General features: G+C 40.4%; 2 protein-coding genes across 3 annotated transcripts; both read right to left on the reverse strand.

Moving 5' to 3' along the window:
* Positions 1-40: 40 nt before the first annotated feature.
* Positions 41-5413, reverse strand: LOC118360628 (small nuclear ribonucleoprotein G). Its single transcript, XM_035739880.2, has 4 exons — positions 5269-5413; positions 863-885; positions 390-514; positions 41-256 (listed from the first exon to the last, which is right to left on the reverse strand). The coding sequence occupies exons 1-4, from the start codon at positions 5298-5300 to the stop codon at positions 206-208; spliced, it is 231 nt and encodes a 76-aa protein (XP_035595773.1). The 5' UTR covers positions 5301-5413; the 3' UTR covers positions 41-205.
* Positions 5414-5665: 252 nt separating this feature from the next.
* Positions 5666-8882, reverse strand: LOC118360627 (zinc finger and SCAN domain-containing protein 10-like). 2 transcript variants are annotated; one of them, XM_035739878.2, is made up of 2 exons: positions 8747-8882; positions 5666-8146 (listed from the first exon to the last, which is right to left on the reverse strand). In XM_035739878.2, the coding sequence occupies exons 1-2, from the start codon at positions 8849-8851 to the stop codon at positions 6629-6631; spliced, it is 1623 nt and encodes a 540-aa protein (XP_035595771.1). In that variant the 5' UTR covers positions 8852-8882; the 3' UTR covers positions 5666-6628. The 2 variants fall into 2 exon arrangements, with proteins under 2 accessions (XP_035595771.1, XP_035595772.1); XM_035739879.2 differs by lacking the exon at positions 8747-8882 and adding an exon at positions 8250-8655.
* Between the last annotated feature and the right edge of the window lie 4884 nt (positions 8883-13766).

The following is a 13766-nucleotide window of genomic DNA, read 5'->3' on the forward strand; positions in this document are numbered from 1 at the left end:
CTTGAAACATGTAGAGGTAAAAAACACATTTGCGCAAAAATAAAAACAAAATACCCAGTTTATTCACAAGATTTCAAAATTAAAACATTTCCAACTGAAATATCTGTCTAAAACATAATCTATCAACAGGAAAAACAAGGAAATTACATAAAAAGTATAATGTCCATTATTCCACTTCTTTCAAGCCGTTCTGTCATCCCCGCCCTCATACTCTCTCAAGTGCCTCCAACATGATGATGCTGTTTCCTCTGATCACCTACAGAAAGTAAACAAACAAAAAAGATTTACACGCATAAAAAAAAGTGTGGTGACATTGATGAATAAAATCTAAATGTGTCTGTCCCCAGAGGTAGTGTGTAAATGTAGTTGACAACGCCGTTGGTACTGACCACCATGCCTATGGTGTTCTGTATTCCCCCAGGGGCCATCTCCAAGCACTCATCCATCACCAAGTTCATGAAGGGGTCAAAACCTCGCAGGACTCCTTGGACCTGCCTGCCACCGTTCAGCTTCACTGAGGAACGAGATGTAGAACGTTGAAGACCCGGGATGCATTAATTACACAGCTTCTGTTCCAAAAAGTTTCATAAAAATGCTAGCAAAGTGAACAGGGAAGGACATACCAGAATTTGTCCGCTAGAAACTCTCCGTTTGGACTAATGATTACACCCGTGGACAACATGTCAACAACAGTAATAATGAGGCAAGCCAAATTGAAGACACTTTCTATGTCAGCCCTTGAAGTTATGGCTAAGAAATTGTAAATTGGGTTTGTCAATTCATGTAATCAAAGCCTTAATAATAATTAGTAGTTTGTCAATTCAACTCGGCAGAACCATCGATATTCAGAATCAGTACTCACGAGAAAGCTTCTTGTCCATGAACCTGAAATGAGCAGAAAACATGTTATTATTATTTGCTAATAAAGATAGTTACACCACAAACTGTATGGCTATACCAGAGGGATTGGCTATGTGTGAATGTACCAGACTAGCTCTGGTCCACACGCATACGTCTGATTTGCACAACGAGCTGCATGGTCATTTTTTAAATTGAACCTTTATTGAACTAGGCAAGTCAGTTAAGATCAAATTCTTATGGCGGCCTTCCCCCAGCCAAACCCTCCCCTAACATGGACGACGCTGGGCCAATTGTGCCCCATGGGACTCCCGATCACAGCCGGTTGTGATACAGCCCAGGATCAAACCAGGGTCTGTAGTGATTTACCTTTATGATGCCTCTAGCACTGAGATGCAGTGCCTTAGACCGCTGCGCCACTCAGGAGCCCCTCATTCCTCGAAACCCGTGGTGATATAAAATATTATCAATGTTACTGTGCAACGTAGACTTTCTATTTTCTACAGAGATCGCAAGACAATTCATATGTTGATGATGTAGAGCCCATCAGCATCTGTGTTGGTAAAAATACATTGCTTTTTTGTTCGTCAGTTTCTGTCTCAAAGAGCACCAAAACGTACACTAACCATGAGCCTTGTGGTCACTATCGACCAATCACAGAGCAGATACAAGTCATGTGATCGGTTAGCGATCAAGTGACTTGTATCTGCTCTGTGATTGGACGAAACAGACAGCAATGCTGTATTGGATGATTAGTTTGTTTGCCAACTAACCCTGGTAGGTACACAGTCTAGACTTTTCTTTCGTATAACTTTTTTTTTTTTAAACGTGATTTCTTATCTTTTGAATTAATGCTTCACCCCGGAGATTGTTATACCTATTCAACGTTTGGAACCACGTGAGTGGGTGTCTCAGTTCCGGAACCATAACTGCGAAAAGAGGAGTGCAGCCAGGTCGAAGCTTTAGGAGAGTTGCTATTTTCTAGAGTTTTCTCGTGTCAATTAACTCCTGGCTTTCCTAGATTACTCACTATATTAATAGTCTGATTTGATCATCAAATATGACAAGTCAATAAAAAGTTAAGTGTACAAAACTGTGTCTGGCTGTGTTGGCAAACATAGGTAACAGGTCTTCACACTGGGACGGCAGGGTAGCCTAGAGGTTTGAGCGTTGGACTAGTAAACGAAAGGTTGCAAGTTCAAATCCCCGAACTGACAAGGTACTGTCGTTCTGCCCCTGAACAGGCAGTTAACCCACTGTTCCTAGGCCGTCTGTCTTGCCTTTTTAAACAAAGGTCAAATTAATATGCTTGTGGATAGAAACCTTAGCAAGAAACTGAAACGTCTTTTTGATTTGAGTGTTCAGAATCTTTCAGTTTATCTGAGTAATTATTATTATTATTATATTACAAACATGTAACGTGAAACATTAATGTTGTAGTTGTACATTTTCAGTGAAAATTACTAGAATAAATGTAATGTTGGTAGAAACCCATCTGTCACTGTGATACAGTCGACACTTCTCAATGGGGAGATTGTGTGTTTCAAGCCGGCAACACAAGAACACTGGGCACAGTGACCTTTGGCCTGCTTGCCGACTGCTGTCTGGCAGTAAAGAGAGGGAAGTAGCCAATAGCAGGCCAGGGTGACAGCTAAAGCACAAGTCATTTATCGTGTAGGCTGCTATCCTACGACAAATCCAATCAAGTGGGAGGAAACAAATTGGAGATGGGACCAAATCCAGATGGTGACCAATTATACACGTTTTTTCCCCCCGCCCTTACCCATCAAAATAAACACTTTATTTTACTAGTGCCATGCTGCTGTTGTTGCCAGCATAAACTAGCTAGCTGGGAAGGGCTCATCAGGACCAGTGACTGAACTGAATCCATTCGTCTCCACACTTGACTCTCAGCTGCGCAACATAAGTTATCCATTTGGGCAGCAGGCGTGTCCATATAGCCTCTCCCAAAATAAATGAACGGTGAAGTCGCTGCCGAACCTGAAGTACAATAAGAACTGGAGACTGCGTCCAAGATGTCCGCCCAGTTGATTTCAAGGTAACTCACGTTCACATACGCCGATTCATGAACCGTCTATATCCGGGTTGCATCCGGGTTATATGGACCAAAATTACATGCGCACTAGCACGCCATGTGCACAGAAAGTAGCATCATCACATCATCCAAAAACATATATTGGATTATGGCTGGGCAATATGGCCATTATCTCATATCCGATATAAGTCATTTCATATCCCGATAACGATACATAATCACGATATTGCACATTTTCTGTAAATTCAATGAATAAATAGTTTATATAAAATGACCACATGTAAAGGCCTATTTCTTATTACATTTTGAATTATACTCAACAAATAAAAAGGTACTTACTTGTATTATATTATTTAAAACCTGTGCAAATGTTCAATTAAGCATGTAACAAATTAAATAATATATTAATGTATACAATTTTTAAAAAGTAAATAGAAAACACTTCAACTATAGTTGCAAACAAAAATAAATATAGGCCTAAAATACTAATATATATAACGAACCTGGGTTTATAAGCGCGGAAATGGACTCTGCCACTTGAGCATGATTTTGGGGCACAGTCGACAGAGAGCTGGACTTCGGGCCAGAAGGTCGAGGGTTTGAGGCCTGCTCCCTGCCTGTTTCATTACAATACATATATATGTTTTGGGGGCTTGCCTGTTTTGCATGTTATTTTGGCATTAATACGTGTACATATCAATTTGCATGTGGTACCTTGGGTTGAGTGTTGGCACCAACTCACGAAACCCCCGTTTCCCGACAGTGTAAATGGTGCCATGTCTTTACAGATGTAAGTTGTAACGGCAGCTGATATCTCTTCCATCTGCATGGTTCTTTGCATATGTTGTGCTGCAGCCAAAAGCCTGTTGCAACGTCTGAGACGGGGGTTTGTTTTGAGCACTCGACTCTACTTTTTTGGGTCTCGTCCGTAGACTCTTCCCGTTCTGTTTCACATGATTCTTGCGTTAGTGGTAAAAAGAGGTTAGTGGTGTTTGAGTCTGTTGTTGGGACCGGTCTGCGGCATATTTTTGTAGAGGACAGTTTTCTGGTCCGTGTCAGAATTTTCATACCCAAGCTACGTCCATGAGACCGAAGTTGTCCCTTTTTTAGGTACGGTCTCCATGCTCTGTGTCACATTCACTCTCCTCTGTGTTTGTTTGTGCAAAGCGTTATCCAATTGACTAAAAATATTGCCGTAAAGAGTGATTTGTGACACAAAATAAATTATACAGCATAATATGAAACGATAAGACGTTTTTCTATCGTCACACAATGTGTATCATCCAGCCCTGCATGGGATGAATATAACATGTAAATATCTTTGGCCTCAGCTACATTTCAAATAATTTTATGAATGTTTTGTGCACAAAGGTGATGACTAACGCGTCTTAATAGGACATTTCAAATTCGACTGTGTATGAAAATTGTCTTTCTGGGTCAGGCTTCAGTTAAACTGCAGTAACGACAACAAAAAAACTGTAGGAGCAGTCGAAACCGTGCTTTTAGACCAGAACCGCCTGGCCCCCTGGGTTGACTCCTCACCACCACCAGAGGAAGAGCGGCCCAATTCGGTGGAAATTTGTCTCCCTCCAGCAGGTGGCGTATTTTTGTATACGCTTAAATTATTACGAGTGTACTGGTACCAGTACGACACGTGACATCCTGGCAACTTTTGAGAGAAAAAAAAAACACGTTATAGCAGAGTTTCCTCGAGATGGCTATGCATATTAAAGGGTTTGAGGCTAATATCATATCGTCTTTCCATTGAATACAGGCGGGTTCACGTCAACAACACGAACATTCAAAATAAGATTACAATACTGTATCCACCAATCCAAAGGAAGGATGGACGGAGAGACATGTATCTTGTCAGTATATCCATAATCTTTCCAACCACTATTGAACATGAAGCCGGACACTAACCCACATGTGGAGGACTCCTTTAAATACGACTGAGCGCAGAGCGTCGTGCAATGGACCAGAACTAGACTGCCACAAGATTAATAAACCAAAAACGGAGACCCCATCCATTAAAAAAAACACTTTCGTTTGTAAAACATGAACATTTAACGATATTCAAAGTAAATGTTTGCATGGTTTAACTAGCTGACATTTTCATTCATTAAGTTAGCTAGCCATTTGACTAGCCGCACAACAGCAGCTAGCTAACGTTACCGACTACCGGTAGCTTTGTTGGCTAGCGCGTAGCTAATCATGTTAGCTTGCTTGGCACATGATCTACAATGGACCGTGAAATATGGTAATATTGGCAATATGTACATTGTTACGTCATGCCAATAAAGCGAATTTAAATATGATCGTAGACCAAATGTGTATTAAAAAAAGGAACTCACTTTTTCAACTCTGGTGGGTGTGCTTTACTCATGTTTCTTTTTGTAGTGGTTCCTTCAGTTCGTGAAAAGGCGGAAAGAATGCGCAACAAGCAGAACCGGAAACAGTCATGCAGACTTCCTCTAACATAAGTGGGCACATTGCCGCCTACTGACTAGATTTAATTGCAGCTTGCTTTTTCTCTTTGTATACACACGGTGTACAAAACATTAAGAACATATTCATTACAAGTGTCTTGGCATGTTGAATTCTGTAACTACACGAATGGAGTAAACACAAAACATTTTCATGGGAGAATACTTTTAATGAGGTATGTTCTAAGAAAAGTTTGCTAACTCGGATACAAAGGCACTTTCCTAAGTTGAAACCTAAAATCCTTTTTAAAAATAACATTTGACATTCTTTCAAGATTTTATTATATTTAATTTTTTTTACAAAACAGCAGAAAATGAATAACCTGGTACACCAATTGCTAACAAACAATTGCAGGGAGGTTGCTATCACTGCTTGTTTTGCATAATAATATCCAAGACAAAGCTTCTTCCAGAGAAAATGAACCTGTTATGTCACATTGTTAGACGGCCTTTAGAGGCTCCATGAGTATGCATATCTCTCTCTCTCTCTCTCTCACACACACACAAACACACACACAGGTAAATAATCATGAAATTGATGCTAAACCAGTGTCACACTTACAAGTACAATGCCATCAAGAGTTGGAAAAAAAAAATATCACATTAAATGGAAATATGGTCTTCATTTGAGTCATCAAATCAAAACCTGTCAATATTATAGTAAACTATATCACTGTCCATTCCAACTGCTATGTTCCATAAAAAAAATACTTTATTTAAAAGCTTTTTGAAACCACATCTTAGGCCATGTTATTTGTAAAAGTGCAGTTAATATTGCAACCCAGATTTGTTGGAAGTTGAATCGGGTTGTTTATAAAGATTAAAAGTAATATATTTTAATGATCCAGCAACATGCTAAATTAGGTCTTGCGTATATTAATTTAATTTAAACCAAATCAACAAATGGATGGTTGGATCTGATTTGTGATGGGATATAAAATGTAGAAATCAAGAATTAACATGACGAGGATTTAGGCCTAGGAAGATTGTGTCTTCAGCGCTTCCAGTGTACCATTGTTGGTCAGTCACAAAAGGTATCAGACAACACGCACATTTGTGCTGTTTCAATGTATTGTTGCAACTGGAATGGCATGTTGACATGAGTTACATCCAAACAGCTATTCTGGCGAGAGGTCTAAATATTTCACACTTTAAAATGCACATGTACACATAATATTCTCTTGGGAACTCAGTACAGCTTGTTAAAAAAAATGAAGAGTACATCATCTCAGATTTTGCCATCAGTGTCTGAATAGCTCCTCTCCTCATCGCCACTGACAACAAGGTGATCTTGGCAGTGTTGTAAGAAAGTGTCCAGTGTTACAAAAGCCTTCAGGCAGGGAACACAATGGTAGGCCCTCCGAAGCTTGGCCCCAGGCTTCTTAGAGATACTCATGCCCTGACTGCACACGCTGCAGTGTCTCATACTCCCTGTAGGCTGATGCAGCTCCTCATGCTCCTTCAGGGCAGACTGCAAAGAAAACACCTCAGCACAAGACGGGCAAGGAAACTCTCCCTCTTCCTCTTTCATGGGAATTTTCTTTGGTCTCCCTCTGCTAGCCTTGACCAAAGTTCCTCTCATCTTCCGTGATAGGTTGCTTTTAGTCTTTTTTGGCATCTTCTCAGCTAACTTGGGCTCCTTGGTTGCTTTCCCAACCTGCTGAACATGGCTTGGTGGTTCTTGACTATGATTCTTGACGTGTGCTTTAAGTGACAAATGGTGCAAGAACACTTTACCACAAACGTCACACGGGTAAGTCTCTCTTTTCCTCCGCTTGCTAATCAGCGGCCTTGGATCTCTTCTGATATCCTTCTCTCTGCTGTGGGATTCTTGTCTGTGCAAGTACAGCTTGGCAGTGCTTGGGAAGACCTTTTCACAGGAACGACAGGAGAGGAGTTGACTCTTCTGCTTGGATTTTCTATTTACCCCATTTGTGCCTCCTTTTGGCGGGAGATACTTAGACATACTCCACTCCTTCTGATGTGAGGATCGCTGATGGCAGGCAAGGCCAGCCCCTGAGCGAAAGCTCTTGGAGCAAAGTGGGCATAGGCTTGGCCCGTCAGGAACTGGAGCACTAGTGGCATCAGGGGAAGGAGAGTCCGAGGGGGGAGAGTCAGGGGGAGAAGAGTCAGACAGGGCAGATTCAGGCGAGGGAGAGTCAGCGGGAGGGCTGACAACCTTTGCAGTTCGTGAGGCAGATTTACTACAGCCAGCCTGCTGATGGTGAAGCAGCGCTTGCTTTTGGCTAAAGCCTTTACCACACGGAGCACAGGCATATGATCTGCTATCATGATGGTGGGACTGGTGATGAAGGGACTTATCCTGGACATTCTGAGAGTCTGAGGTTGAAGCCTTGCATGCATTGCATGGAGCATCTAGCTGAGGTTTACCACAACAGACCTGACAAGGAGCAGCATCATGAAAGCACTTGTGCAACTGCAAAGAGGATAGGAGAGAGAACTCCTTGCCACAGGAAAGGCATCGGTGACGCTTAGGTAAGGCATGTTCTCCCTGTTGGTGGTGCAATAACTCGGCCATGTCAGAGAATCCCTGTCCGCACTCTGCACACACACACGGGCACACATCAGGCAGTGGTTGGTTTTGGCTTTTACTCTCTTGCTTTTGTGCCACAAGTTTTGCCAGCTTTGTTAGCGCGTCGGATGCAGGCTTAGTCCGAGCAAACGACTCCTGAACTCTTGTTGTGTTCCAACTGCAGGGAACTGCATCCATCTTCAGCCAAGGCACCTAGTTGGAGGTACAGAGGACAGTCTATTAGACACGTTAATGAATAAAGTAAATATAGAACATTTATCATCCTAATACAAGGGGAAACGTAGCTATAACCTACAAAACATTTCCTTGTTCTCTTTTTATAGTACAATGGTTGGCTGCAGAGACGGCTGTACATTTGTCACCCTCTTGTAACTCAGTTGGTAGAGCATGGCGCATGCACCGTGGTGGGTTCGATTCCCGAGACCACCCATGCGTGCACGCATGACTGTAATTCGCTTTGGAAAAAAAGTGTCTGCTACATTTCATATATAAATTCCTTAACTACCTACGGCGTCTCGCAACTCAAATTATAGCAGGCACTTCAAATGTGGTAGCTGAGTATTTAACAAAGTCTATACGAAGTGGTAATAAAACAAATAGCAGGAAATCGCTATAACGTTAGCTAGTTGTGTTAGCTAGCTAGCTAAACAAGACCGAATGTTAAAAGTGCCCCCACTCCTACAACGAAATGAGCGTGCATTTTTTTGTCAAACAAACTTGAATACAGGCAACATATTCGTTTCCAACAAGTGTAGAAGTAATTTTTCAAGATAAGTACTTGGCTAACGTTACCAAAACTTTGTTTTCATTTCCATGTAGCACCGTTGCCATGTGTTCCAAAGTGAAGCCAAGTTGTTTGTGTACTTTGAGTTTAGATAAGACTACAAAACCTAGCATTCTGGTACTTCCGTTTCCACCAATGAGGCATTCAAGAACACTAACGGGTTCAGGAAAGAAATGATGTAATGTACATATAGGTAGGGGTAAAGTGACTATACATAGATAATAAACAGCGAGTAGCAGCAGGTTTAAAAATGTGTGTGTGTGTGTGTGCTGCTGTTCAGCAGTCTTATGGCTTGAGGGAAGAAACTGTTTAGGAGCCTTTTGGTCCGAGGCTTGGAGCTCCGGAGAGAACAGTCTATGACTTGGGTGGCTGGAGTCTTTGGCATTTTTTTAGGGCCTTCCTCTGACACCACTCAGTATATAGCGGTAGGTAGCCTAGTGGTTAGAGTGTTGGACTAGTAACTAAAAGTTTGCAAGTTTGAATCCCTGAGCTGACAAGGTAAAAATCTGTTGTTCTGCAACCTGAACAAGGCAGTTAACCCACTGTTTCTGAGGTTGTCATTGAAAATAAGAATTTGTTCTTATCTGACTTGCCTAGTTAAATAAAGGTAAAAAAATAAATAGGTCCTGGATGGTAAGAGCTTGGCCCCAGTGATGTACTGGACTGTACACACTACCCTCTGTAGAGGCTGGGCAGTTGCCATACTAGGCTGTGATGCAACCAGTCAGGATGCTCTTGATTGTGCAGCTGTAGAACTTTCTGAGGATCCATGCCAAATCTTTTCAGTGTTTTGAGGGGGAATAGGTATTGTCGTGCCCTCTTCACGACTGTCTTGGTGTGTTTGGACCATGATAGTTTGTTGGTGATGTGGACACCAAGGAACTTGAAGCTCTCAACCTGCTCCACTACAGCCCCGTCGATGAGAATGGGGGCGTGCTTTGTCCTCCTTTTCTCTAGTTCACAATCATCTCCTTTGTCTTGATCACGTTGAGCGAGAGGTTGCTGTCTTGTCCTGGCACCACACTGCCAGGTCTCTTGACTTCTGGCAGAAGTCCGCAAGTTGTTGTGATTCTAGATGGCTAGATAGCTATCAACAATGACAAGAAACTGCCATGTGGGGGAATCATAAGTGACTTGTTTCAGCTAGTTTTTTATCTTGTTCTTGATACCATGCCCTGTTTTGACTGATGCTAATATGGCAAAGAATTCCCTAGCTAACCAACAACTCTAACAATGTATTTGAGAGACAACAAGTGCTCATTGCGCCAATTTATTTATGTTTTCAATAAACATGGAGATGAAATATAGTTTACATGTTGTCAAAAATCAAAGCCAAACCAGTCTGTTTTGCCCCATGGTTGCGCGCACATCGGTTTGGTTGCTAAACAACCAACCAATCTATACCTTGCAAAATATTTGTTACACCAGTGGAGGAGTACTAAAATGGAGGCGCTTTGGCTTCAAAACAGCAACCCCTATCAGTTATCTAGTGTGTGTATATATATATATATATATCATTGGATGAACCCCAAAGTTTATGATTAGAGAATTAAGTGGAATGTAAAATATACAAATATTTGATTTAGCCAGAGAGGAGTATAAATCTGATCTTTTTGGGTGCATGTCAGTGAGGTGATGTGTGCATCGATCACTCCCACTAACCCTCCCTAATGCACAACACATAACAACACATAACAACATGGCTCAGTCAAAACAAAGGGTAACAATCGTTTAATATAAACACAGTTAATGTACAGCAGAATACTGTAATATTTCCTCCATTTAATATACAGCAGAATACTGTAATAATTCTTCAATTTAAGGCTAAAACCAGTAATGACTACAGAAGCATGGAACTGAAAGAAAATAATTATTGGCCGAATAGTTTGGAGGTTGAAGATTAGAAAAAAGACAAATGAATGATTGGAAATTTGAATTTAGACAATGACTTCAGGTTTCATTGTCCTATAATGTCCTGTTTTTAAAATCAAAATGCAGTGAACCTTTGCATGACCATAAAACAGCGCGACATGGAGTGAATAATACAATCGTAGAATGAATTAAATTAAAATGACACAAAGTCAGATTTTTTTTTGAGCAAATAAACAAATGAGGACAGAGTTTAAGGCTGAAAGGCAACTACTTAAATACACCAACAAATCATTATAAAATGTGAAAATGCCAACTAAGAACACAAGTCTGCATTTTTCCTAGAAAAACACTGACTTCAGCAGACATGGTAAAATATGTACCTGGAACAAGCAGAAATCTAAAGTAGAATGACAATTAGATGATTTAATTGCAGAAAAATCCTAATTGAACTACATAGTGATGTTAAAAACCAATATGAGAATTATACTGGTACAGAAGTTATGGCACTTCAGTTTTCTGATTATCATGATTACACATCCAATACCACCAAGTTCACTGTTCTAGCACTGATTATTGAAAAACTAACCAGGATCTTCAGATTGTGCCAGAAAAACTGATGCACGAAAAAAGTACTTCAGTTTTATTATGTTAGGTTGTCATAGGGTCACAAAAAAAACCTGACAAAACTAACCCTAACCCATATTGTTGAAACTGAACCTAAATGCCAATCAATTCATTGGTTGCACCTCCATCACTCGGTCGCGTCATACCATTCTTATGAACGTTCTCCATCTGCCCTTGATCTAAAATGCATTGAGTAGAATGCTCAGTTCAAAACAAATGTTCAAAACCATATTGTGACGAAACAAGCAACCATGAATACAAGAATGACTGTCACATCTTTCCTACCATAGCAGAGAAATGGGTATGAAAGTTGGAAATGTAATTACTATTCCTGATTTACATCAGCTAAGTGAGGTCAAGGCAGGTAGGCTACGACATAACCCCAATATCAACTGGTAGGCTACGACATAACCCCAATATCAACTGGTAGGCTACTACATAACCCCAATATCAACTGGTAGACTACTACATAACCCCAATATCAACTGGTAGGCTACTACATAACCCCAATATCAACTGGTAGGCTACTACATAACCCCAATATCAACTGGTAGGCTACTACATAACCCCAATATCAACTGGTACTAACCCCAATATCAACTGGTAGGCTACGACATAACCCCAATATCAACTGGTAGGCTACTACATAACCCCAATATCAACTGGTAGACTACTACATAACCCCAATATCAACTGGTAGGCTACTACATAACCCCAATATCAACTGGTAGGCTACTACATAACCCCAATATCAACTGGTAGGCTACTACATAACCCCAATATCAACTGGTAGGCTACTACATAACCCCAATATCAACTGACACAAAACAAAAGGTCAAATGACAACATTTCAGTTTTCCATGTTAGACAGTAAAAGAAAGAGAGCATTACACTTTCTTATAACAAAGGCTTGAAATACAGCTGTGTTGATATCACAGGACACCGTTCTCAATAGATCAAGTTACTGTGTAGGGAGGGTTACTACAAGTTTCCTCTGGAAATCCCCATCAGCATTAGCAACCCTCAGAGTCAAGGCAAAACACAGTCAATTACTATATAACACATCTGAACATTTGAATTCTTCATATACACAATTTTCACTTCTATAAAGTTTACAGACAACTGTTTAAGTTAACCATACTAAATAAGAGTAGATGCTGTTGCAAACCACAAACAGGGAAGTACAACAGTCATTTTCTCTCTTATCTGAAGAGCTTCCTGGATGGTCATTACATCGTGTTGCAGATTGTTTATTTAGATTGCACTGGTTTGTATATTTCTTCAGGAAGAGGAAATAGACAAAGCAACATTTGCATCGCATTGTTATGAACACCACAAACATACACAATATACATTTGGTAAAGTGTCAGATCCCCTTCAGGTTTACACTATTTGAAGGGTAGACGAGCCTCATTCAGTTGCAAATGACAAATTCATTTCTGATCCAATTGATCAACTTTTATATGCGCCACAGTTTCATATAATCTAGAAAGAAAATCGAAGTCTGACGATTACTAAACAAAATAGCAAATAATCAGATGATAAAATCCAGCTATATCTAGTTCAACTAATACTTTATATCTAGTCCAAACTTTACAACAATACATCAACAATTAAAGGTCGCTATTCTCATCCGATTCACATTGAGGCCTTGGGATTCAATATGGCACCCCTTTAGATAAGCCCTGAAATAAAGTACCTTTTCCTGGTCTACGGAGCGGCTATTAGTAACAGCTGTGACTCCTCCCGTATCACGGTGTTCTACATTTGACCATTTCTTCACTAGATATTCAGACTGGCCTTTTTTCTGGACTCAATATATCCACGAAGGGAACAAGTGGGGACAACGTGGTCAAATATATGTGGGCTAGCTTTACCACAGAACTCTTGTCATAAACAAACGACAAACAAAAGAACTCAAGGATATTCTCTCTGAAACTTAAAGGATGATAAAACTGTCATCATCATCCATTCAGAGTTCGGGTTAAAACTTTTGAGACAAACAATACTGATTTAATGCCAGTATAAATTAATTTGAACTAGCCATTAACCAATTAGCCAAGTACTTATCCCTTCCAGATTAAAATACCAGTCATTTACACAGTACAGTATAGAGTTCCAACAGCAGAACTCACAGCTGTATGCCAGGACCCTAATCGATGCCTACGGCGTGAACTGTAACAGACTACTACTGAGATGTTCAAGCCACTGGCTCTAAGATAATACACTGCAGAGTCAGTGGAATGAAACTTGCCAATACAATTATTAACAGAGAAAGACGGCCGGAAAAATATTGTAGAAATGGTAGTTCAGGCCAGGGTTTTTGAGTGAATAATCTATACGCGTGTGCAAGGTATTTTACAGTATGTCCGTCAGTCATGTCAGATAACCTACATATCAGCATCTCTACATACCTACATATCTCTACATATCTCTACATACCTACATATCTCTACATATCTCTACATACCTACATATCTCTACATATCTCTACATACCTACATATCTCTACATATCTCTACATATCTCTAC

This window comes from Oncorhynchus keta, chromosome 28, assembly GCF_023373465.1.
Source record: "Oncorhynchus keta strain PuntledgeMale-10-30-2019 chromosome 28, Oket_V2, whole genome shotgun sequence".
Lineage (NCBI taxonomy): Eukaryota > Metazoa > Chordata > Actinopteri > Salmoniformes > Salmonidae > Oncorhynchus > Oncorhynchus keta.